This window comes from Sinocyclocheilus grahami, unplaced genomic scaffold (assembly GCF_001515645.1).
Source record: "Sinocyclocheilus grahami isolate Dianchi unplaced genomic scaffold, SAMN03320097.WGS_v1.1 scaffold21.1, whole genome shotgun sequence".
Taxonomy (NCBI): Eukaryota; Metazoa; Chordata; class Actinopteri; order Cypriniformes; family Cyprinidae; genus Sinocyclocheilus; species Sinocyclocheilus grahami.
In genome coordinates this window covers 4,951,885-4,977,750 of record NW_015505200.1, presented here as the reverse complement: position 1 = coordinate 4,977,750, position 25,866 = coordinate 4,951,885, and the positions used below count along the sequence as shown (strand labels likewise).

At 36.1% G+C, this 25,866-nt stretch overlaps 2 protein-coding genes across 10 annotated transcripts in view; one reads left to right on the top strand and one right to left on the bottom strand.

The window, feature by feature from the left end:
- The window catches only part of LOC107557583 (uncharacterized), a 17,328-nt gene extending 6,380 nt beyond the window's left edge, over nucleotides 1–10,948 (top strand). Inside the window, 21 exon segments of the mRNA XM_016241061.1 lie at nucleotides 626–867; nucleotides 1,036–1,109; nucleotides 1,111–1,723; nucleotides 1,805–2,006; nucleotides 2,009–2,041; nucleotides 2,334–2,575; nucleotides 2,744–2,987; nucleotides 3,279–3,520; nucleotides 3,689–3,932; nucleotides 4,637–4,878; nucleotides 5,052–5,295; nucleotides 6,351–6,506; nucleotides 6,601–6,671; nucleotides 7,658–7,743; nucleotides 7,929–7,989; nucleotides 8,136–8,211; nucleotides 8,396–8,446; nucleotides 9,079–9,317; nucleotides 9,915–10,130; nucleotides 10,680–10,768; nucleotides 10,860–10,948. Of these exon segments, the coding sequence (XP_016096547.1) occupies nucleotides 626–867; nucleotides 1,036–1,109; nucleotides 1,111–1,723; nucleotides 1,805–2,006; nucleotides 2,009–2,041; nucleotides 2,334–2,575; nucleotides 2,744–2,987; nucleotides 3,279–3,520; nucleotides 3,689–3,932; nucleotides 4,637–4,878; nucleotides 5,052–5,295; nucleotides 6,351–6,506; nucleotides 6,601–6,671; nucleotides 7,658–7,743; nucleotides 7,929–7,989; nucleotides 8,136–8,211; nucleotides 8,396–8,446; nucleotides 9,079–9,317; nucleotides 9,915–10,130; nucleotides 10,680–10,768; nucleotides 10,860–10,935 (3,743 nt within the window). The 3' untranslated portion in view covers nucleotides 10,936–10,948.
- A 496-nt stretch (nucleotides 10,949–11,444) lies between these two features.
- On the bottom strand, nucleotides 11,445–24,635 carry LOC107557539 (polyhomeotic-like protein 3). Of its 9 annotated transcripts, none has more exons than XM_016240983.1 (15): nucleotides 24,516–24,635; nucleotides 21,821–22,020; nucleotides 21,412–21,573; nucleotides 20,559–20,648; nucleotides 19,841–19,996; nucleotides 19,616–19,705; nucleotides 18,907–19,129; nucleotides 17,213–17,820; nucleotides 15,596–15,755; nucleotides 15,263–15,507; nucleotides 14,499–14,649; nucleotides 14,306–14,420; nucleotides 13,324–13,462; nucleotides 12,964–13,219; nucleotides 11,445–12,141 (listed from the first exon to the last, which is right to left on the bottom strand). In XM_016240983.1, exons 1-15 carry the CDS (start codon nucleotides 24,577–24,579, stop codon nucleotides 11,987–11,989), a joined length of 2,814 nt encoding a protein of 937 aa, XP_016096469.1. In that variant the 5' UTR covers nucleotides 24,580–24,635; the 3' UTR covers nucleotides 11,445–11,986. The 9 variants fall into 9 exon arrangements, with proteins under 9 accessions (XP_016096469.1, XP_016096478.1, XP_016096498.1 ...); XM_016240992.1 differs by having other exon boundaries at nucleotides 12,964–13,216; XM_016241012.1 differs by having other exon boundaries at nucleotides 18,967–19,129.
- Between the last annotated feature and the right edge of the window lie 1,231 nt (nucleotides 24,636–25,866).

Genomic DNA, 25,866 nt, shown 5'->3' with positions numbered 1-25,866 from the left:
CTAGTAAAGGTTTGTGTGACAGTCATTATTGGATTATCGATTGCTAACTGTTGTATGAAATTCCTGGCTTAAGTATTTTTCATGTGTTAGACGCCTCCTACAGACCGTACACCATCTAGACGGGTTAGACATCAGAAGCCCGTGGCAGCAGGGAGGCCAAGAGGTCGCAAGAAAAAGAACGTGGAGGAACAGCCAATTGCCTCTCCACCAGTGAAACGCGGCAGGAAGAGTGCAGCATCTCGTCTAGAATCTCCTCAGGAAGAACCATCCATTGAGATGCCGCCTCCAAATAAAGCTGACTTTGAAACCCAGGTGTCAGAGCCACAGGAGTCAGGTATGTGGCATTTTTTGTCTTCTTAAAAAATAAAAATAATATTGTCTGGCTTGTGCCTGGTATTTACACCTAAAACATTATATCTACATGCACATGGTATTTGTAGTGCTCCATGTTTTATGGTACTTTAACAATCAGTTAATTGATTGTTAAATTTAATGATAACTATGAAAATTTACAATCAAAGTCGCTACTCAATGTAAACCAGTTTAAAATCTCATTATAAATCAAGTCATTCTCATTCACCAGTGCTGGTTTAACAGAAGTGCTGTTTTGATCTGATGGTCACAGGTTGTCCAGTGCGGAGGAAATACTCAGAGAGAAAATCACTGCTGACCTTCCCCATTCAGGAGATTCTGGGTATGGAGTGTGACAACTCTGATAATAACACAGAGGACATCGTCGTGGAAGAGCAAGATCAGCTCCTCTCCAAGAAAGTGCTGCCCGACCGGTCCAAGACTGCACGCAACCGCGCCAACAAGCAGTTGGTTGACTTCATCATCAGACGAAAAGTTAAAAAAAAACACTTACTGGTATGATTTTTACATATATATTAATAAAAATATCTTAGTCGCACACCACATAGTCATCAGAACGTCAAGAAGTCCAGTCTAGTAAAGGTTTGTGTGACAGTCATTATTGGATTATCGATTGCCAACTGTTGTATGAAATTCCTGGCTTAAGTATTTTTCATGTGTTAGAAGCCTCCTACAGACCGTACACCATCTAGACGGGTTAGACATCAGAAGCCCGGAATCACGTGTACGGAGAACAACCAAGAAGGAGAAACCTCGAGCAGCAAACCAAAATGCTCTTCCTGACTTATCAGCTTGTTTACAGAAGTCAACACATCAACTAACGGGTACAAATGGACTGGTGTCTTCAAAGTCACATGAACTTGAGCCGATGGTGCCTGAAAAAATGACCGCCCCCAAATGTCCATCAGAAACATCAAAAAGATCTCAGAAGGGAAGGAAAAAAAAACCAATTCAACCCAATGAGAAAGAAGTAGCTGCTAAAAACGTTTGTTCAGATGGACTGGACAATTCTGAACACAATTCTTGCCCAGAACAACACTTAAGCTCTCAAAAAACAAAAGGGACATGTTATCGGCACTCTAAAAAAACTCCAAACAATCAGACCCCTTCTGATGTTTCTACAGCGCTTCACACATGTACTACATTATCTCCTCTTCATCACAAGAAGAGCTCCACCTGCCACACTAACAGTGATTGTAGTTCCATACCACACACCCCGAAACGGTGCAGACCCCGGTCCAGGCCTCTCTTCAGCTCCACACCGACCTCAGACCTCCAACCATTCTCTCCAAAAAGAGCTAAGAATAGTTGTACACCACATCAAAACATCAAAAAGTCCAGTTTAGTAAAGGTTTGTGTGACAGTCATTATTGGATTATCGATTGCTAACTGTTGTATGAAATTCCTGGCTTAAGTATTTTTCATGTGTTAGACGCCTCCTACAGACCGTACACCATCTAGACGGGTTAGACATCAGAAGCCCGTGGCAGCAGGGAGGCCAAGAGGTCGCAAGAAAAAGAACGTGGAGGAACAGCCAATTGCCTCTCCACCAGTGAAACGCGGCAGGAAGAGTGCAGCATCTCGTCTAGAATCTCCTCAGGAAGAGCCATCCATTGAGATGCCGCCTCCAAATAAAAGCTGACTTAGGTGTCAGAGCCACAGGAGTCAGGTATGTGGCATTTTTTTGTCTTCTTAAAAAATAAAAATAATATTGTAATATTGTCGCCTGGTATTTACACCTAAAACATTATATCTACATGCACATGGTATTTGTAGTGCTCCATGTTTTATGGTACTTTAACAATCAGTTAATTGATTGTTAAATTTAATGATAACTATGAAAATTTACAATCAAAGTCGCTACTCAATGTAAACCAGTTTAAAATCTCATTATAAATCAAGTCATTCTCATTCACCAGTGCTGGTTTAACAGAAGTGCTGTTTTGATCTGATGGTCACAGGTTGTCCAGTGCGGAGGAAATACTCAGAGAGGAAATCACTGCTGACCTTCCCCATTCAGGAGATTCTGGGTATGGAGTGTGAAAACTCTGATAATAACACAGAGGACATCGTCGTGGAAGAGCAAGATCAGCTCCTCTCCAAGAAAGTGCTGCCCGACCGGTCCAAGACTGCACGCAACCGCGCCAACAAGCAGTTGGTTGACTTCATCATCAGACGAAAAGTTAAAAAAAAACACTTACTGGTATGATTTTTACATATATATTAATAAAAATATCTTAGTCGCACACCACATAGTCATCAGAACGTCAAGAAGTCCAGTCTAGTAAAGGTTTGTGTGACAGTCATTATTGGATTATCGATTGCTAACTGTTGTATGAAATTCCTGGCTTAAGTATTTTTCATGTGTTAGACGCCTCCTACAGACCGTACACCATCTAGACGGGTTAGACATCAGAAGCCCGTGGCAGCAGGGAGGCCAAGAGGTCGCAAGAAAAAGAACGTGGAGGAACAGCCAATTGCCTCTCCACCAGTGAAACGCGGCAGGAAGAGTGCAGCATCTCGTCTAGAATCTCCTCAGGAAGAGCCATCCATTGAGATGCCGCCTCCAAATAAAGCTGACTTTGAAACCCAGGTGTCAGAGCCACAGGAGTCAGGTATGTGGCATTTTTTGTCTTCTTAAAAAATAAAAATAATATTGTCTGGCTTGTGCCTGGTATTTACACCTAAAACATTATATCTACATGCACATGGTATTTGTAGTGCTCCATGTTTTATGGTACTTTAACAATCAGTTAATTGATTGTTAAATTTAATGATAACTATGAAAATTTACAATCAAAGTCGCTACTCAATGTAAACCAGTTTAAAATCTCATTATAAATCAAGTCATTCTCATTCACCAGTGCTGGTTTAACAGAAGTGCTGTTTTGATCTGATGGTCACAGGTTGTCCAGTGCGGAGGAAATACTCAGAGAGGAAATCACTGCTGACCTTCCCCATTCAGGAGATTCTGGGTATGGAGTGTGACAACTCTGATAATAACACAGAGGACATCGTCGTGGAAGAGCAAGATCAGCTCCTCTCCAAGAAAGTGCTGCCCGACCGGTCCAAGACTGCACGCAACCGCGCCAACAAGCAGTTGGTTGACTTCATCATCAGACGAAAAGTAAAAAAAAAACACTTACTGGTATGATTTTTACATATATATTAATAAAAATATCTTAGTCGCACACCACATAGTCATCAGAACGTCAAGAAGTCCAGTCTAGTAAAGGTTTGTGTGACAGTCATTATTGGATTATCGATTGCCAACTGTTGTATGAAATTCCTGGCTTAAGTATTTTTCATGTGTTAGACGCCTCCTACAGACCGTACACCATCTAGACGGGTTAGACATCAGAAGCCCGCGGCAGCAGGGAGGCCAAGAGGTCGCAAGAAAAAGAACGTGGAGGAACAGCCAATTGCCTCTCCACCAGTGAAACGTGGCAGGAAGAGTGCAGCATCTCGTCTAGAATCTCCTCAGGAAGAGCCATCCATTGAGATGCCGCCTCCAAATAAAGCTGACTTTGAAACCCAGGTGTCAGAGCCACAGGAGTCAGGTATGTGGCATTTTTTTCTCTTCTTAAAAATAAAAATAATATTGTCTGGCTTGTGCCTGGTATTTATACCTAATACATTATATCACTTTTTTTTTTATTATATAAATGTGTCAAAGAAAAAAGGAGTTTTTAAGCATCAAAACACATTTTTTCTGCATGTTAGAATGTTTTTTTTATTTTGTATTTTTATTTTAAATTATGTAAGATTTAAGACACTTTATTGTCATTGTATGCAATAAGTAAAAAAAAAAATTCACAAATAAAAAATATAAAAAGTATAATGCATATTATAGGTGGTTAATTTATTAATGTATAAAATGGTAATAATAATTAAAGTACCTGTGAGCTTATTCATTTATTAACTAATAAATTAATGTTAAATGAAACCAATTATGTTCATATTAAATTTGAATGTTACAGTTTAAAAACAATTTAAAGGAAGCTACCAATACTTACATTTTTAGATTAAGTAGTACTTAAAAAATTGACTACATGCACATGGTATTTGTAGTACTCCACGTTTTATGGTACTTTAACAATCAGTTAATTGATTGTTAATTTTAATGATAACTGACTACGAAAATTTACAATCAATCAAAGTCGCTACGCAATGTAAACCAGTTTAAAATCTCATTATAAATCAAGTCATTCTCATTCACCAGTGCTGGTTTAACAGAAGTGCTGTTTTGATCTGATGGTCACAGGTTGTCCAGTGCGGAGGAAATACTCAGAGAGGAAATCACTGCTGACCTTCCCCATTCAGGAGATTCTGGGTATGGAGTGTGAAAACTCTGATAATAACACAGAGGACATCGTCGTGGAAGAGCAAGATCAGCTCCTCTCCAAGAAAGTGCTGCCCGACCGGTCCAAGGCTGCACGCAACCGCGCCAACAAGCAGTTGGTTGACTTCATCATCAGACGAAAAGTAAAAAAAAAACACTTACTGGTATGATTTTTACATATACAGTATATTAATAAAAATATCTTAGTCGCACACCACATAGTCATCAGAACGTCAAGAAGTCCAGTCTAGTAAAGGTTTGTGTGACAGTCATTATTGCATTATCGATTGCTAACTGTTGTATGAAATTCCTGGCTTAAGTATTTTTCATGTGTTAGACGCCTCCTACAGACCGTACACCATCTAGACGGGTTAGACATCAGAAGCCCGTGGCAGCAGGGAGGCCAAGAGGTCGCAAGAAAAAGAACGTGGAGGAACAGCCAATTGCCTCTCCACCAGTGAAACGCGGCAGGAAGAGTGTAGCATCTCGTCTAGAATCTCCTCAGGAAGAACCATCCATTGAGATGCCGCCTCCAAATAAAGCTGACTTTGAAACCCAGGTGTCAGAGCCACAGGAGTCAGGTATGTGGCATTTTTTCTCTTCTTAAAAATAAAAATAATATTGTCTGGCTATTATTACACCTAATACATTATATCACTTTTTTAAAATTATATAAATGTGTCAAAGAGTAAAAGGAGTTTTCAAGCATCAAAACATTATAAGTTAAATACCACTTTAATATTTTCTGTATGTTAGAATTTGTGGTTTATTTTTTTCTGAGCAATTTTTATTTTAGTATTTTTATTTTTTTAAACCATGATTTATAGAAGACACCCAGTAAAATGTAATTCAGTGTAACAATAGTTTATTTAGAACCAGAATCATTAGATGACATTAAAATACCTCATTTAAGGACCACAGTGCAGCCCCAAAAACTAATTAATTGTAATTTTAAACATTTACCAATCTTTGCCACTATCCTTCAAACCACTAGTTTTTACACGGTTGTCAGCAAGAAGTTTTTAATAATTTCAAATACAACAAATTTGCATCTCTTTTTCTTTTATATATTTTAAAATGTTCAGGTCAGAATAAGTATGTTGTGTGGTTTTTACAAAAATGTATTTATGCTAAATGATGGTGGAACATTATTTCACCCATATTTTCACATTTTGTTTTAACAAAAGTTATTTGAAACTAATATTAAAGTAGACATTTTACTTGCATTTAATAAGCTTTCTATGTATATAAAATCACTTTTATGAATTTAATTTGATGCAGACACCATTTTGTCTTTGACCCAAATATTTAATTAAATATTTAATATTATTTTTATTAAAATATTTATTTAAATATTCAATAATTAATCATGATTATTCAATTAAAGTATTTATATATATATATATATATAAATTTTAAAATTCAATTAAACAAAAGTAATAAATAATATTGTAAATTTATATGCTGTTACAACTTCAACACAGTAGTTGTTTTTGCGCCTTTATCATAAATATGCAAATCTGACCTATGCATAGATAACATTTGTAAGTTAGTGTTAATAATTGTAAATGGAGCCTCAGATATATGATGTTATTGTCTTTTGAAATCAGTCAGTGTAATGTTATGTACCTATCAGATCAAAACATGTCCTCTGACCTCTCCATCGAGCTGAGCCTGCAGGAGGAACCTCATCCTCTTAACAACTCCCTCTTCATGGAGGAGGAAGAGGAGGAAGAGGACCTAGACGAGGAGGAGGAGGAGCTGCCCAGCTTTTTGCAACAGGACAATAAAAGTGAGTGAACAATAAAAGGAAGAAAAAGTGTGTACTGTATATGTATCCAATGTGTACATATTTTGGCTAGAGCTTTGACATATTTGGTTTCCAGGGCCTTTGTCAATCTCAGAGGGATTTATCGTGTGGTGCAAACTGAGGAAGTATCCCTACTGGCCTGCAGTGGTAAGTTAAGCTCTCGGTGCTAACTATGGATGCTGTGTAGGGGTGGGAATCTTTAGGCACTTCACGATTCGATCCGATTCCGGGAGTCACGATCCGATTCCAAAACGATTCTTGATCTACATTTTTTCCTAATTAATTAATTCTGCTGTGCAAATACATTTTTACAAGTTTCTATGCTTTTTGTTTATAGTTGGAATCTCTGTATGTCAGGTTTCACGATTCAATTCAATTACGATTATCATTATCAACTTAATATCACGATGTGTCACATTCTCAGTTTTCAATATTACTGCACATGGCTACATTTTCATATACATTTTATATCAAATTTAATTTGCGCAAAATTAACATTATTTTTTATTATATAAGCAGACTACTTTTTAAAACAATTGCTTATTTAAAATAAGTGTTCTTTAAGTATTTGAAAGTTTACAGAAAATAGGCTAGTTATGAGGCTTTCTTTTTTCCTCAGCATTATTGCCATTTGATTATTATTGATGAGATCAAAGACAGTGGCAGTTTTAACAGGCTGCATTTACACTAATGCACAGATCTATTTCGATATATCAGATGTTCTGTCCTGCTCTGAAAACATAACTGACAGTATTTACATCAATTTCATATAAAAGTATTCGGAGATACAAGGGCATTTAACCGCAGCCGATATCGAGCTTCAGGACATCAAACACAAAGCGCACGTGAAAGTCTGTAAGTGCGCGAGTTGTGTGCATCTAATAGTACTGCATTCCAAACGGCATAAATTAATGCATATCTAAAGTAAAACACGGCGGGTGGAAGCACACACTGTCAAGCAATGCTCACACGTGCCATTTGCGGGGAAAAAAAATCCAAGCTCAGAATCGTTGAAGAGAGAATCGCGATGCATCGGAGAATCGATTTTTTTTTCTCCCACCCCTAATTTTGTGCAGTTTGTAACTCTTGATTTTAGACTGTAGTTGATGACAAGTTGCTCATCTGTTCCACAGGTTAAAAGTGTGAATCGCAAGAACAAAAAAGCCAGCATTGTATTTATTGATTGTTACCTAATTGACCAAAAGAGAATTAGAAAAGGGTAAGAATTCATCAGTCTTAATATCACTTGTTTTTAGTGTGTGTATATGTGCGTGTATTGTTTTTATACAGTCTATGGTGTATATAGAATATATATATATATATATGTGTGTGCATATAGTACACCACATAGTAAATTTGATCGGTCTTAACATCTTCACTCTTTTTTTTTTTTTTTATCCATAGGTTTTCTGTGTCTCTGCGAACCCTAAAACCTTTTGATTGTGAAGAATATGAAAAATTGGTGGTAAAGTCTCTTCGACTTGCTTTTGATTTCACTTTTTCTGATTGCGTACTTACTATTTTCATATTCCTGCCATTAGTAAACATTTGCTATACTGAATATACTTCAAGACATTTTTTAAAAGAAAAATATGTATTTATTTTATATAGGACATTGCAGAAGAGAAGTATGGCAATGCTATTACCTGGTCTCTGGAACTGATATCGGACTATAGGATCCGCATTGGTATTGATCTCTGTTCGATTGTTTGTTTGTTTGTTTGTTTTTAGAACTTGAAAGTACATTTAAACATTTTAATAAAGTAAAACTAGTGTTTAGAAGAGTCACCTTTTTAAACAGCAATCTATTTACAAAAAATGTTGTCTGAAAAGCTGAAATTCAAATATTGAATTCAGATGTTTTCTGGCAGGATGTGGATCCTTCTCTGGCTCCTTCATCGAATACTGTGCTGCTGACATCAGTAGGTTTCCTTTCATTATAGATTTTCATACTCATCCAACATGTCTTTAATAGCTGTGTTGTTTTGGGTGATAATTAATTAGTTGTTAAACTGTCAGTTTTAAGACTATTGTCATTGTATGCTATAAGTAAAAAAAATAAAAAATTTGCACAAATATATTTTTTTTAAATGTATAGTGCATATTACAGGTGGTTAATTTGTTAATAAATAAAATAGTAATGATTCATTTAAGTACCTGTGAGTTTATTCATTTATTAATAGTAATAAAATAATGTTAAATGAAACAAATTATGTTCGTATTAAATATGAATGTTAGTTTAAAAAACAATTTAAAAGGAAGCTACCAATACTTACATTTTTAGATTAAGTAGTACTTAAAAAAAAATAGATTACATGCAGTAGTACTCCATGTTTTATGGTACTTTGAGTAGCGACTTTGATTGTCAATTTTAATGATAACTATGAAAATTTACAATCAATTAACTGATAGTTAATTTTAATGATAACTATGAAAATTTACAATCAAAGTCGCCACGCAATGTAAACCAGTTTAAAATCTCATTATAAATCAAATCATTCTCCTTCACCAGTGCTGGTTTAACAGAAGTGCTGTTTTGATCTGATGGTCACAGGTTGTCCAGTGCGGAGGAAATACTCAGAGAGGAAATCACTGCTGACCTTCCCCATTCAGGAGATTCTGGGTATGGAGTGTGAAAACTCTGATAATAACACAGAGGACATCGTCGTGGAAGAGCAAGATCAGCTCCTCTCCAAGAAAGTGCTGCCCGACCGGTCCAAGACTGCACGCAACCGTGCCAACAAGCAGTTGGTTGACTTCATCATCAGACGAAAAGTCGAAAGCCGCTTATTGGTATGATTTCTACTGATATATTTATAATTCTAGTATTTTTTTTAATTTGAGAAATTTTCATTTCCATTGTGACAGATAAATGTATGCACTCTGAAATGCACAACTTATAGGGATGGGCGAAATCTTATCGTTTGCAATATAACGTTAAAAATTCTCCCCACGATAAGAATTAATAAGAACGATAAAACCTAGTTGTTGACATATTTATGTGTGCAACCGTGCGAAATGACATGGACGTGAAACTGAGGAATTTGTCGCTAAATGAGGAGTTGCTTCTACAATCTAGAACTGGTTTGGTAAGGGCTGTACAGTGCGACAAAAAAACAGCCTGTCCAATGAATAAATGTACTACAGTAGCACATGTGCGATACAGTTTTGCATGTATATGAGCCTGTTTACAAACCTGTTGCGATAATGTATATGTAGATAATATTCTCTCTGAAGAAACGGGAGGGGGTTTTTTTGTCTCACAGTGGATGCATATGAATTATTGTCATTGATATCGTTATCGCAATAAATACCGGAAAATATCGTTATCTAGTTTTAAGTCCATATCGCCCATCCCTAACAACTAACCCTTCTGTCTGGTGCTCACAGGCAGTCATCAGCGGCCGTGAGTCCTCTAAATGGATGCAAGCCCTCCAGAAGCCTTCTCGCCCAGTGGTTGATGTCTACCTGGAAGATGAGGAGCAGGTTGATAAGGTGTACCGCTACCTGAACAAAGTCTGTGATAGCGCCCCTCAAATAAACACCTGCCTAGAAAACATCCAAGCTGACCGGATCCGCCTTATTCTTGATGTGCTTCTGCCTGAGGTAATCGCCTTCATTAACACTTCCTTTTGGGGTTAGTAAGGTTTTTTTTAATGTTTTTGAAATAAGTCTCTTATGCTCACCAAGGTTGCATTTATTTAATCAAAGGTAATATTGTGAAATAATATTACCAAATAAAATAACTTTTCTGTATTTTAAAATGTAATTTATTCCTGTGATGCAAAGCTGAATTTTCAGCAGCCATTACGCCAATCTTCACTGTCACATGATCGATCAAAAAACATTCTAATATGCTAATTCAGTACTCCATAAACTTCAGTTATCACTGTTGAAAACAGTTGTGCTGCTTAATGTTTTTATAGAGAACAATGATACAGAATTTTTTCCCCCATGATTCTTTGATAAATAGAAAGTTCAAAAGAACTTTACTGTCACTTCTGATCAATTTAATGCATCCTTGCTAAATAAAAGTATAAATTTTTTTTATATCTTACCGACTCCAAAATTTTGAACGGTAGTGTCTAATACTTCGAACCAACCACATTCTAGCATCATGCATTGCCATGCTTCAGTGACAGTTTTGCTTTTTAGGCCATTATCTATGCAATTGCTGGAGTCCACAAGCTTTCCCTGGAGAATGCAGAGGAGAAGTATCGCAGAGGGCCGTGCTTTAGTAACAGGTAGAGTACTTGTGAACTCACTTGCCTAGAAAAAATGAAAAATGAATCTATCTGTGTAACTTGCAGTTGTTTTTATTTCATTGTGTTTTAGAGAAAGACAGGAATTTGACATGATGATTGAACAGCAGATGAAGCTCAAGGAAATCACCTGGCATCATAGGCAGTGACGGCCCCTCTATTTTAAACATACATTAACTTTTATGAATAGGAATATTTTCTTTCTAATCATAGTATAAAAGAAAATTAGTTAAATGATGGTTGAATTGAATGATTTTTCATGGCAAAAAAAAAAAGCTTTGTAAATAACTTAACCTGATGTTAAATGTTTATCAAATCTCAGACTTTGAGCTGGATGGTATATCTCTGACATCTTGATGCTTGAAGTCAGCAAAATCTGGTGCTTTTAATGTGTGCAGTGTACAATAAGTAAATGCCTTGTGCTAATACATAAATACAACATTTTAATAATAATAATGTGGTATTCCTCCGAGTAACACACATGTGGTTGCTACTTGTTTTGAACATGCTTAAGTGTGTGTTTAGGTGTTTGTAACTAATTGAACACTGTTAAGCTGCATTACAATCAACATAACTGATGTCTCCAAAATGTGCTGCCTTTTTAGCCACCTGACCATTCACTATAACTTTTCCTTGCATAGAGGCTTTTTCTACACCGATGTACGAAAAGATGCCAAAGTTGTTGCATTTTAATGCAACTGAATTCTGGACTAATGTACATTAAAAAAAAAATATTCAGGACTTTGCAATTGATGTTTATCAATAAATCTTTATTTTTCAACACATTATATACTCTGTGTTTTTGTAAACATTTACATAATTTGAAAAGAGTTTCTTTGTATTTAAAGTGTTGTCAATAGTTTTTTTTTTTTAAACACTTTGTACATTATGCACCAGCTTCAAAAAATTGTGGCTGCTCAGTTTCATCATTTCTCATTCTTCATAATCTTTCTTTCCAGTTGGTCTGTTAACTATAAATGTAATATACAAGATCAGAATTAATTTTAGATACTATAAAACTTTTCACCGAATGGAATGAAATCCAAAATAAGTCTATCATGAAACTTTGAGGTATATGAAGAAGGTGTCTACAGTATTTGTAGAATGGCCACATACTGATATGGCACTTTAGAGGAATCTGACTCTCGAAAACTGTGACCGAATATGACCCACATACTGAGAGTGGAAAGACAAGCCTGTCTAATGTTCTTTGAGAGCATTGATCTGCGCACAGATTTTGAGTGCAGGGCCCAGTCTAATGTTCATAGCGCTCATGAGATGGTCCTCCGTAAGCAGCAACAGGGCCTGTCCGTCAATCTCCTGTGAGCAGAACTCTGCAGCAATATCATGGCACCCTTAGAGCAAGTGGAGTAGATTAGCATATGATTCTAAAGATCATACAGAAATCTATGACATTATGTTATCAATTTGGCAGAATCCATCCATCCTATCTTATCTATCTGTATTGGCTGTATTTGATACAATAAAAAAACATAATTTTTAAATTTTAATATATTTTAAAATGTAATTTATGATGAAAAGCTGTATTTTCAGCAGACATTACTCGTTTTCAGTGTCACATGATCCTTCAGAAATCCTTATAATATGCTGATTTGCTGCTCAAGAAACTTATCAATGTTGAAAACAGTTGTGCTGCTTCATATTTTGTTTTGTTAGGATTTGATAAATAGAAAAAGAACAGAATTATTTTTCTAACATTGTAACAAAGTCTCATTTTTTAACAATTTAATGCCGTCTTGCTGAATACTAGTATTCATTTTATATTAATTAATATTAATGTGTTCCTGTGGCTCAGTGGTAAAACGGCGCAAAAGGTCATGGGTTAAATTCCCAGGAAACACACATACTGGTAAAAAATGTATAGCCTGAATATACTGTAAGTTGCTTTGGATAAAAGCATCTGCATAAATTAAATTAATTTCTAATGCTAGTTTTAAAAATATCTAATATCTAACTAGTATTAATTAGTATAAAAAATCTTACTGACTCCAATATCAACTTTATATACTAACTACCATACTAACCAGGCTATACAGGCTATACTAAAAAGTTAAAGCTTGAATGGAAAACAGCTTTCACACTTCACTCTTCATTCAAATGTTTTAGTGACCCACTCAGCAGAAGGTGAACTGAGCTTCTGAAAGCTGTCCAGCTACCTGGTAAAGAGCTGATGAAGGAGCACACTTGCTCCACGCTCCACTGTGAGGGACTTGAGTCAAGAAGACAGTCAGAGCTGCTGCTGCTCTCCACTCTGCTCTGTTCCCTTTCTCTGTCTTGCTCCTTCTCTCTTTCGGCCTGCAAACGCAGCCTTGTTGTCATCGGGCCTGGTGGATCCTCCTCCTCTTCTCTCTCAATCCAAATTGAATTCGAGACTCTCGGGTTGTTGCTGGTACGATGGGAGTCTTGCAGCTGCTGAGGAAATAATGTGTTACAGTAGGTCACTCCCACTTATTAATAATGCTATTGCACTGGATTGTATAGTTTGGTTAAATGGTTATTTGTTAGTTTTCACTGACCTGCCTGAGGAAGTGCTCCCTGGACCTGCCGTTTATGTGACTAGGTGGTCTCCCCCGCTTGCCCATGGGCCTGTGTGGCCAACGGCCAACTTTTTCTGAGCTAAACAGGTTCAGGCGCTTTTTACAGCTTACATTGAATCTGTGAGGAGTGAGAGATGAACAAGGCTGTGTGTGCTGCAGTGTACAATTTTATGAACACAAACTTGTTGAATTCAGTAAAAAAGTATGTTTATGTCAGATTGGACTGGCAAAAAGGCATACATCTTAAATGTGTTTTCATCGTTATACGCATACATTCTTACAGACATGAACACGTACACTACTGTTCAAAAGTTTGGGGTCAGTAAGAATTTTTTTAAACAAATGAATACTTTTATTCAGCAAGTATGCATTTAATTGGTCATTGTTACAAAAATAATTTCAAATAAATGCTGTTCTTTTGAACTTTCTATTTATCAAAGTATGGTTTTCACAAAAATATTAAGCAGCACAACTGTTTTCGACATCTTGAGCACCAAATCAGCATATTAGAATGACTTTGAAGGATCATGTGACACTGATGACTGGAGTAATGACTGCTGAAAATTCAGCTTTGCCATCAAAGGAATAAACTATATTTTAAAATATAGAAACTTTTCAAAAACAATCAAAAATCTTACTTTTGTTTCCGTATCACAAAATACACATAAAATATGAAAATGGCAACCAGACTGATCTTACTTCCCTCTTTTATTGTAAGTCTAAGCAATATTTAAAAAATATTTTATGTAATAGCACACTTCTCCTCAACAACCATTCATGTCTTTGACACAAATGGTACAGAATGAGTTACACGCCAAAGTTCAATACTAAGGTTTAGAGCTTTAGAGCAATCCTTGAACCTAAAGTACAAGCAATAATAATCCCAAAAGTAATAATAATAATTCCACTGATACTAAAAACTACAAAAAGTGTCATTAATGCTACCCATAGGGCTCTTTACCTTCTGACGCATGTCATGGAGCAGAAGCGTTTGGACCTGAGGAAGGTACGAGCAAAGCCTCTCTTCCCACAGAACTCGCATTTGAGTACGACAGGCAGGTTTTCAACTGTCTGTTCTGAAAGAAGAAGAGATTCTGCAAGAAATGCTCATATTGACATGAATGCGTAAATAATAAATGTGCTAATGAGCCCACCATCCTCAGCAGGTGGGTTATCAATGTCGGAATCGGTGGAGTTCTCTGGTTGGTCCGCATCCATCAGGCAGTCATCCTGTGCTGATTCTCCGTTCTCTCTATCTTCTGGCAGTGTGGCCTGCAGGTTCATCTCTAAGGAAGCATGTCTCACCTGATGAAAAAGACCAGCACATCAATATTGGATCTACTCAGTTTTTTAGATGCTTTTTGTGGTTTCGACTTCAAAAAGTATGGAGCACTTTATGAGGGGACCCAAAGGGGACTTCAATTACTGGTTGATCTGAATGTTTGGTGGCAGACCCAATGTATTGGTGGCAGCCCCTCACCGTGCCGTCTTACTCTCTGCTCTCAGGGAGTGAGGGATCTTTGAGCTTCACGGCAACACTAGAGAACCATGGACTTCATTAGGGCCTCATGGCAGCTGCGAATTGCTACGCTGTCAACCAGTGGACATCAAGGGGCAGTCGTGGCCTAATGGTTAGAGAGTCGGACTTGTAAGCCAAAGGTCGCTGTCGAGTCTCGGTACTGGCAGGGATTGTAGGTGGGGGGAATGAATGACCAGCACTCTCTTCCACCCTCAATACCACGACTGAGCTGAGACCCTTGAGCAAGGCACCAAACCTCCAAATGGCCGCCCACTGTGTGTGTTCACGACTCACTGCTGTGTGTGTGCATTTGGATGGGTTAAATGCAGAGCACAAATTCTGAGTATGGGACACCATACTTGGCTACATGTCACGTCACATTCACTTTCACTTTCATACCGGGAACGGCTCCAGGGCCTCTCGGATGACGAAGCCCTCAATGAGGTGTGTGAGGATGTGAGGTCTAACGATGGCCTGTGAGGGCCGACCCTCAGGATTCCCTGGAAGGCTGGCTGGGGGAAGCCTGCTGGTGCTTCTTACCGCAGAGGAGAGGAGGGGAGGGGGGGAACTGTTGGCATATGTGGGGTCCTCTGGTGACCGCATAACAGATCTGCTCGATGGTAAGCTTGGTTGGTCCAGATCAGCTATGGTTAGAGTAGAGGTCAGGTCAGAGTTCTGCAGAAACTGAAGACCACTTTACCAGTCTTTAATATATATATATATATAAGGTACCTGTACAGTTTTCTGGTTGTGTTGTTGCATCATCAGAGCTTCCCTGGGGCTCATCTGGTGGGGACAGTGGTGGCGGGGTGGGAGTTCTGTTCTGAGGACATGCATGTTCTACATCCTTCACCAAATCCATGCTTCCACTCTCCTTCAACAGTGGTGTTGCCTGCCAAATTTCATAAGCAGCATAATGATACATTTAAATGAATACAAATAATACATTTAAATGAATAGTTCACACAAAATATATTCTGTCACCATTTACTTATCCTCAGTGTTTTTCCAAACCTGTATGATTTTCTTTCTTCCATGGAACACAATAGAATACAATGTTAAATGATAGCGTCATTGATTGCGAAGACGGGGTGAAAATTGTGGATCATGATGATAATTAAATAAAGAATACAAAAAGAAAAAATTACTAAATGTTTTTTTTTTTATGTTTTAATGTTTAAACTGATATAAAATGTTTGAATGACATTTTCATCAACTAAAATCAGATGGCATTTTAATCAGAGTAAAATGTACTAAAATTAATGAAAATGACATGGAAAAAATATTGACTAAAAGGATAATTTCATCCAGTTTTTCAAGTCAAAAACTATGACTAAAAAAACGAATGAATAAAATGAATATGACATGACGAAATATTGATTATTTTTAAAGGACATTTTTTATTAAATGACAAAAACTATTTCAACTATTTACTGTGTAAAAATGATTACTGGTTCTGAAGAATAATAAGTTGCTCTTTTCCATTCAACTATTCACAACCATTCAAAGGTTTGGGTTGGTAAGATTTTTAAATGTTTTTGAAAGAAGTTTCTTCTGCTCACCAAGGCATTTATTTAATTAAAATACCATAAAAATTTTAATATTTTAAAATATTATTACAGTTTAAAGACCCTGGCCTATCCTAATGTATTTAAAATGTAATTTATTCCTGTGTTGGCAAAGATGAATTTTTATCATCATTACTCCAGTATTCAGTGTCACATGATCCTCAGAAATTATTCTAATTTACTGATTTGGTGCTCAAGAAATATTATCATCAATTCAGAAAACAAGATTTTCAAGATTTTTTGATGAACAGAAATTTCAAAAGAAAAACATTTATTTCAAACATAAGTCTTTTGTAACAATGTAAATGTCTTTATTGTCACTTGTGGTCCAAGAATTTTGATCAATTTAATGCTATATAAAAGTATTAATTTCTTTAAAGAACAAAATCTTACTGATCCTAAATTTATTTTTGAACAGTAGTGTAGTTTCAAAGAAAAGCCCAAAAAGCACCATAAACATCATATATATAATCCATGCATGTAATATGGCATATTCTGAGACTTCTGTAACCATATGATAGCTTTGTGTGAGGAACAGACTGAAATTCATTGGTCACTTAAAAAACTGATTTCATTCATGCTTTCCCACATTCAAGCCACAAGACACATTCAATTTTTCTTTTATGGAAAAAAGAGCAGCCTGGACACTCCTTACATAAAAATATAATTTTCTCTTCCACTGTAAAAAGAAAATGTTTCAGACAAAATGATTGTGAGTAAATGATGACAGAAGTTTCATTTTAGCTGCATTATGAATTGAACTGTTTTGAATAAGACTAACCGAGGGAGCTTCTGTTTGTGTGGCAGGTTGCACCTTTAGGTCCACTGCCACTGTCTGTGGTGGCGGCAGATTCTGAAAAGGCAACTGAACTACTGCTTCAGCGACTGGGAGCTCCTCTTCAGACACCAGCATGTGGTCAGACTGGACAGCTACGGTCTGGACTGAGCGTAGAGACAGTCTCTGTGGCTGGACCAGCCTGGGCAGAGCCATGGTGAGAGGAGGGGGGCTGGACAGAGGTGAATACTGGGAGACCGGCTCTAGCACTGGGCCCAGATGAAGTGGTGGAGGGTCAGGGAGCACTGCAGGGGGAGCTGTGGATGTAGACACCACTGCTGACTGATTGCTGGGATGATTTGCAGAGGAGGGCACTGAGAGGAACTCTGTGTGCTGTGATTGGACGGTGGCTGTAGTGGGAGTGGTACGGGACTGCAGGGCAAGGGGTGGAGGAGAGCTGTCATGCTGCATGACATGCAGCGCAATGGGCTGGACCTGTCTTTGAGCGGTAGAGCTCTGCTGGATGATGAGCTGGTGTGGCGCCACCCTCTGGCCGGAAGGGCAATGCAGCTGGTGTCTGACCAATGTATGAGACTGAACTGGAGTGAAGGTTGCTGCAGTAGAGACAAACAGAAACAAACAGAAAGATGTATGATAAGAAAATCAGATGAGTTATAGAAGTGAATCTCAATAGTTTTGACCTTTTTATTTTTAGAAACTTAAGCTAGGTGCACACTGTGCGTTTTTTTTAATAGTCCTCTACAATTATTGCTTGTCAGACTGTACGAACATGTCACACTGTGGGATCTCAGTCGTCATTAACGTCAGACTGTACGACAGTCAAGATGAGTTAAAAACACATGCGCACAAGAAAACTTGTCCGGAGTTTTACATTATCAACCCATACGCGTTCAGTGACTGCGAGCTGCACACATGGGGCTGAAATATTGGCTATCCTGAAAAGTCTATGAAAGTTTGACATTTGTCACAGGAGAAGTCACCATCTGGTTGTTGGTAAACATGTCAAACTAATGATCAATGACTACAGATTTTAGGATCGGAGGAATCTTTTAGGATTTGAGAAATGTGTCTCAGATGGCCAAATCGTAGCCAAAATCATACAGTGTGCCTGGTTTAAGATTGGCACTATGTTCACATAATTAAATCCCATAATTCCAGAAGTTTTAAGAATTGATTGTTCTTCATGGTTCACACTCTTTATGGCAAATTAATTTCCATGATTTTTTCCAGCTGTTAATGATGACAGGATAAGGTTTTTTAAACTGTGTTTTACTCACAAATAGCAATTTCTCAACATTTTCTAGCCAACATTAACATAATTAATTTCTTTTTTTATATAATTAGAATATATATATATATAATATAATTTTAAATATTATTTAATACAAACACTTATTTATTTATTCATTAATTCATTCATTTATAATTTTGTATTATTAATTTCCGTGACTTTTCCAGATATAGAAATAATTAATTTTATAAGATGAATAAATAATTTTAAACCATCTTGTGGCCCCCTTGAAAGTGTGTTGGGGCCCCCTAGTTGAACAACATGAAATTATTTTCGTTCTTTTGCAAATGAAATGATTCTGCTCTCTCCAATATTTACTACATTTACATTATTCTGCATTAACAACAGTGAAAGTAATGGAGATGGAAATCTTGATCTTGTGACTTACAAAGAGGAATGAGTGGTTGGGCTGATGCTGGCTGAGTAACATCGGTCAACAGTGACTCACTTCTAGAAGTTTCTGCCAGGTTCTGGGACAGCTGTGTGGACTTCAGTGGGCAAATGGACATCTTGGGCTGGGGGGACACCAGCGTCTGGCCTTGAAGAGAAGGCTTGATCTGGACGTTCTGGGGAGTAGCAAGAAGATGAGTGCGGAGAGCCAGACTTTGAACCTTGCAGAGGACAAAACATACTCAATGAATGTGGAGCATCATTAATCATTTTATTGCAACATACTGGGTAATTCTTTGTGTGTCCATGACTTAGTACTGATTTTATAAACAGGATACATGATGAAGTTTAACTCTGTTTAGTTAAATGTTGTTAAATTATTATTGCAAAAAATAATTCCCCCATGACAGTTTATTTATAAAGTGCTTAATGCTTATTTATTTTTATATAAGAAAATATATAAATGACTGGATTATATTAATTCATTTAAATTGCAACAATTTAAATCAAATAACTCTGAAGTGGGGAAAATATGATTTCATCTTTATTCATTATACATCAGTAACCTTATCAAATAAACAATTAAATTGTATTATCATATATTACATTATTATATATTGCATAATTAAATGCATATTTAAATTTGACACAAATGGCACCATTTCTTGAGAATGTCCCATAAATTGACAAAAAAAAACCTGTCTTACCTGTGATGATGCTGATTGAGAGGACACTGAACTTACAACCGTCAGATCAGGTTGAACAGCAGCTACAGTGGCAGCAGGAGTAAGAATCAGCTACAGGTTAAGAGACAATGACACGACAATAGGAAGAAAGAAGACAAAACAGAATCAGGTCAAGTCAGTGGAGACTTCAGAACACCAATGAACTCTTCTCAAAGAATATGATGCTTTTAGTAAATATCTGCTTACCATCTGAGTGCGCAGATACATTTGGGCCTGGCTACCTGTGGGAGAGCTGTTTCCTAGAAGCATGGCCTGCTGGGATATGGCTCCTGCTGTACTATTAGAGCTAGTGACCTGGATGTGACCTATTGGCTGAGTTACAGGAGAGGTTGGCATGGTGATCTAGAGGGTGAGAGGTGTTTTCCTGTGTAATTCATCTTTGATCAAATCTTAAAAAAAAGAAAAATGAAAATTCGGTCATCATTTATTCAAGTCATTCTAAACCTGTATGAGTTTATTTCTTCTGTTGAGTACAAAAAATATTTCAAGAATATTAATGACCAAACAGTTGACGGTAGTCATTGACTCCCACAATATGGGGACAAAAAATACTGTGGAAGTCAATGGTTTCCATCAACTGTTTGGTGACCAACATTTTCCAAAATATCTTTATTTGAGTTCAACAGAAGAAAGGAACTCACACATGTTTGGAACAGCAAATTGTAAATGATGACAGAATCTTACTATCCCTTTAAATGTTTGGATAAAGCCTGAACCTATTTGCTAATTTACAAAGTACAGATTTATTTTATATTTACATAAAGGCCTTTTCCCAAATCAAATTACGATAGACTTTTTATGGGGCACTTTTTTCCAACATAATGTCCAAATGAGAGCACATAGTCCATCTACATGAAACAAAAGTGGGTTTGTGACAAAAGTGTATAAAGAAGGAAACACTTACTGATGTTTGAGACACACTAGCCAGCCGAGTTACATTCCCATTGGATGATGGAGGGGAGGAGGGGAGCTGCCTGCCATTAGTCTGCGTGGCCTGATAAGAAGTAGCATTTTATTATAATATGTTATTATATTATATTATATTATTATTTAGGGCTGCCAAATGATTAATCACGATTAATCACATCCAAAATAAAAGTTTGTGTTTACATAATATATGTGTGTGTTGTGTACTGTGTATATCTATTATGTATATATACATATTTATATGTGCAAATTTAAAATAATAAAATTATATATATATATATATATATATATATATATATGCAATTTATATTATATATATAAATATAACTTATTTTTCTTAAATATACACTTAAATATATGCATGTGTGTGTATTTATATATCCACCTTATACTTCAACGCGGAAGTAAGCCTATAGGCAAGACTTCCGGTTCATTAGCCGCTATAGGGAAATAACGAGAAGAATAACAATGTGCAGTAAACAGTAAAACTGTTTGCACTACAAACCAGTGTGTTCATAATTAAGATAATACATGAAAATAATATGGCAAGACACACCAATTTGCAATATCAAGCAGCAAAACGAGCTGTTTTGCACAGCCAAAATTAGCTGGACGTGGATGAGACCCATAAAATTTACAAATGGCAGCGCCCGCACTTACGGGAAAAATAAAGTGGATACATAATAAATATACACATTACACAAACATATATTATGTAAACACAAACTTTAATTTTGGACATGATTAATCGTTTAATATCCCTAATTGTATTAAATTACATTACATTTGATTATTTTATATTGCACATATTTTCATATGTATTCTCATACCTGCTCTGTAGTGGTCAGGATTTGTGTAGCCGTGAGGTTCTGTTGATGCTGCTGTTGTAGTGCAGCCGTCTGCAGCAGGATATGCTGTTGTTGGGCAGCATACATCTGTTGTAGGTACTGAGCTGTCATGCTCTGTGGTCTGTGTAGCGTCTGCTGGATTACCTAGCAAAACACCACATCATAGGCTTCACACGCCACTGGAAGAGATCAACTTTTTGCCAAAGTTTTTTACTCAAAACCACAACAAAGACATGGCATCTGAATATTAGGTCAGCCTCAAAGCAATGTTCAGAATTTGGCTACAGTGCATTAAAAGGCTGTTGCTATTCTTTCTCAGTGTTAAATAAAACAAGATACATTAACACTGTGTAATATCATTTGTTACTGGTTGATACCGGTGGGGAATTACCTGGACCGCCTGCCTGTCTGAAGTGATGTTTCCCAGAGGAATGCCGCTGGGCTGAGTGCCTGTGGGAGTGTTGGATCTGGGTGTAGAGCTCACTGGCGTGGCACTGGTGGTGGGTGCAGTGCTGCTGGAGGCTGTGTGGAGTGCTGCTGTCACACAGCCATCATCCTCCATCTCTTCCTGATTCTGTTTATCTGTGTCGCCTGTCAGAGTGGTTTGTTAGCCACTATAATTTTGGACAAATATTAAAAAAATACAGAAAGATTTATTTTTTTAATTAGAGAATATCCTGTATTCTGTAATCCACTTCTGTTCAACTGCATGATTTGCTGGTTATTGGTTGATTTAGCTGACTGAGTCTGATTTAATTAGAATTAGAATTTGATTTGGAAGTTGACTTAATTAGATTTTTTTTACAACATATATATTGGCATATTTGAGAACAATGAAACAATTGATCCTATGTTACTTTTTTAAAAAGTAAAGTGAAAAGTCTATTACTATTATTATATTAGCCTATTACTAAAGGTAAATGTTTACACATATATTTATAGAAATTAGTTCAGACAGTTACAGTTACCAAATAGAAACTAACTTTAGTATTTTAAATATACGATTAAATGCTCTAAAATGTACATAAATATACTAGGGTAAAACGGTTTTTAATTATATAATGAAATGCACTTAAGGTTATACAGACAGTACGTAGATTATCAGTCATACAGATTAAAAAAACAATAACATGTAGCCTATACTGCATGTAATAAGTATGAATGTATGAATTATGTATGAATGTATGACAAATGTATGAATTAATGTGAATTCTGAGTGTGATATGTTTTTACTTTAATTAGGTCCATCCCATATCATAACCTGAGATCAAATGTTAACCCATATCAATCAGGACCACTGAAAGCAGGTCATTCACAAATGCATTCACAAATGCTACAGTATTGCTTAAAGGGTCCCCAATACAAACAAACATAAACATAACACCAACAAATATTATGGAAAGTAATGTGATTAGCACACTACAATATTAGTGCTTCAACATATATGGCCTTTCAGAATCACATTTGACATTACCTTGAAAATTCACAAGTTTACAAAATTCCCAAGTCATAAAATATCATTAAAAAGTACCTATAATTAAAATAAATTGTATTATTAAAATGTACAGTTTAACTTACAAATAGATGTAATAATTATTTATACAACTTCATACATTCATTTTTTTCATTTGATTGAATTATTGCACATTTTAATTTAATAAATGATATGTTTACAATATCAGTTTAATCGATAAAACAGTTATGAAAAATAGCATAGGGTATTTGCAGTTTTACATCTGCATTTAATACAATTTAAAAGCAATGAATTATAGAATGTATATTTTATTTTAAACCTGACGTTTCAAAGTCAGCATATTAATTGGCCGATTTCTGTGCGCAAATGTCGCTTCTTTTCTGGACCTGCACTTTTACGTGATTAGTAGCCTATTCAAACTGTTTAATTAATTTTTAAATGTCGAATTACAGTATTTGTACAGTACACTCTATGTCATACTGTTACAATATTTTTGGGGGAAATGGCTAATTATAATAAATGAAAATATCGAAACAGTGAAGTGGTTTATGCATATTGTGCAACCACACGCTCTGTTTTGCCACAAACGTTCGATCTTTAAAAATGAGTGATTTTTTATAGTGTTTAATATTAGTTTATGCTATACTGTATTTTTTTATCCAGACAAACTATCCAGAATATGACCTAGCCGATAAAGAATATCATATTACATAAATATTTCAGAGATATTTAGTAATTCTAAACTTTTTCCATCCCTAAAGGTCATTCAGTAAAATGTTTAAATCTCCTTATGGACTACAATAAATCAGTAAAATAAATTCTTTACAATGTAGCCTATTGAACGAAGCAGATCAACGGCAAATTTTAAATGGGCTAAAGAAAATATAAAAAGCCTATATTATCATTTACCAAACCAGACCTCTCTCGCCTCTCGGTGTCGTGAACTTATTACAGTCGATTGCAAATTGAATGTGTGTAATCCGTTTAAAGGCAAAGGTAAGCTTTAAAGAAAGTATTTGATAATGTTATAAGATAGGCTATAGCCTTAAATATTGAAATATAGCTTATCTTATTAAATATAGCCTAGGTAAGACGCATAGCTTAGGCTTTTGTTGAAAAAAATAAAAATAAAATCTGTTTTCTACTTACATAATGAGACATTCAAAGAATTTGACTCGGTTTGAACTCGCGTGTTATGGGTAATTAAATCAACTAAACATTTTTACAGAAGGATATACGGCATTTTAAATTTAGGCAACCGCCTAATTATTAATAATTAGAAATACTTATAAAACAGACTGGCGTCGCTTACGAAGTGCGTTGTAGAATATTTCGACAGGCCGAATGTCTGCCTCAGTCATCTGTCTACTCAGTCCTAACTCCTTCTAACTTTCAGTCGAGCCCACCATGACATTCTTATTGTGGGACACTGAGATTTGTTTTAACAAACGATTTGACGTGAATCAGAAAATCAATTGAAATTGAAAAATCAATTTTGAAATATATATATTTTTTATTAAGACTTTATGTCTCCGTCATTGGGGAATCATGCGACATGAGGCTTTTCTCCCATGCAATGTAGAAGGCGCATCAGCTGATGAGTGTTACCTGCCTGATATGGATATGAGACGTGAGCGCGCGCTGCTGTGCTCTGTCACGTCCTCAGGCTCAGTCATGTTGTACTGCGACAGCGCGCTCGAAAATGGAGATAAAAACAAAACGCTCCTGAGGCTGAGACATTTCTGAGCCGGCAGCACCACTTGCTGTGTAGGAGGACTTCGTGCAGCGTTGCTCTCCATGTGATTTTTCACCACTGCCCCTCTTTTGCTATCAGGGCCTAATAAAGACCCTAATTGTGTTGCATTTTTAGTTTAATTTTTTATTCAGTCGTTAAAAACTGCTAATTGTAGTTACATGTATTGAAATAGTTTGACGTCTACAGGATTTTAGGCTACTTGTTAATCTATAGCCTATGTCTTCTATTTGTCTTTATCCAGAATGTAGAAAACACACACATCTTAAATCGTGCAGAATGCAGAATCTGAACTTCAGCTTCAAATGCCAGTGTTAAAGTCAGTGTTATTTTGAGAGTTATGCATTGCAAATATTTTGGTGAATGTTCTTTAAACTTACGAAAAAGTATTCATGATGGCTGTTTGTGTAATTTCCAAAACCTAATTTGCATTAGTAAACATTTTTAAACATTATTAAAAGGTCATTAATGTTGTTTATGTATGATTTCTGATGATTTTCTATACGTTGTGTTAGACAGGCTATCATTAACGTACTGTGAACTACAATCATATAGGCTACTTAAATTTCATCAGTTACAGTAAATAAATGAGCCATTCACTTTTGATAAATGGGATGATTTATGAAATATCTACACTGTAAAAAAAATTCCGTAAAATTTACGGTAAAATAACGGCAGCTGTGGTTGCCGAAAATTTAATGTAAAAAATACGGTAGCAACGTTTTAGGTTTTTCACGGTTATAACTTAATTTTACAGTTAAATACCGTAATTTCATTAACTGATATAATGTTAATATACCAACCTATTGAAGTACTGAAATCTGTTTTGTACCTTTGTAATACACTGATACTCACCAAATGCAGATGGTGATGAGAAAGTTACATGATGAATCAAAGCCCATCACAAGCAGCTTTAAATTATTAACATATATAGAAGGTGCACAGTGTCATTCACACAAACACTAAACACCATCATGGTAACACACATGAAACTGAAATAATGCAATAAACATTCATTTAACAACATTAGGTGTAACACACAACCCTAATATACAAAACTGATAAGAAAAAACTAAGAAGAAACATAGTTATTTCAACATAAAAACATCCAATTTGAAATGTAACGCATGGAATTCTGGGAATGTCAATTTACGGTTATTCACTGTAAATTATACGGTATTTTTCACTTCCAAAAACGGTATACTACCGT

Bases quoted from the DNA above. Each gene is read 5' to 3' on its own strand.
- LOC107557539 (XM_016240983.1), bottom strand. From the start codon at position 24,579: ATGACTGAGCCTGAGGACGTGACAGAGCACAGCAGCGCGCGCTCACGT. The intron at 14,650-15,262 runs GTATGAAAGTGA...CTTTTTCATCAG, and splicing joins AGGCCCTGGAGCCGTTCCCG to GTGAGACATGCTTCCTTAGA. The intron at 13,463-14,305 runs GTAAAGAGCCCT...CACTCCTCACAG, and splicing joins TCCATGACATGCGTCAGAAG to ATTCAATGTAAGCTGTAAAA.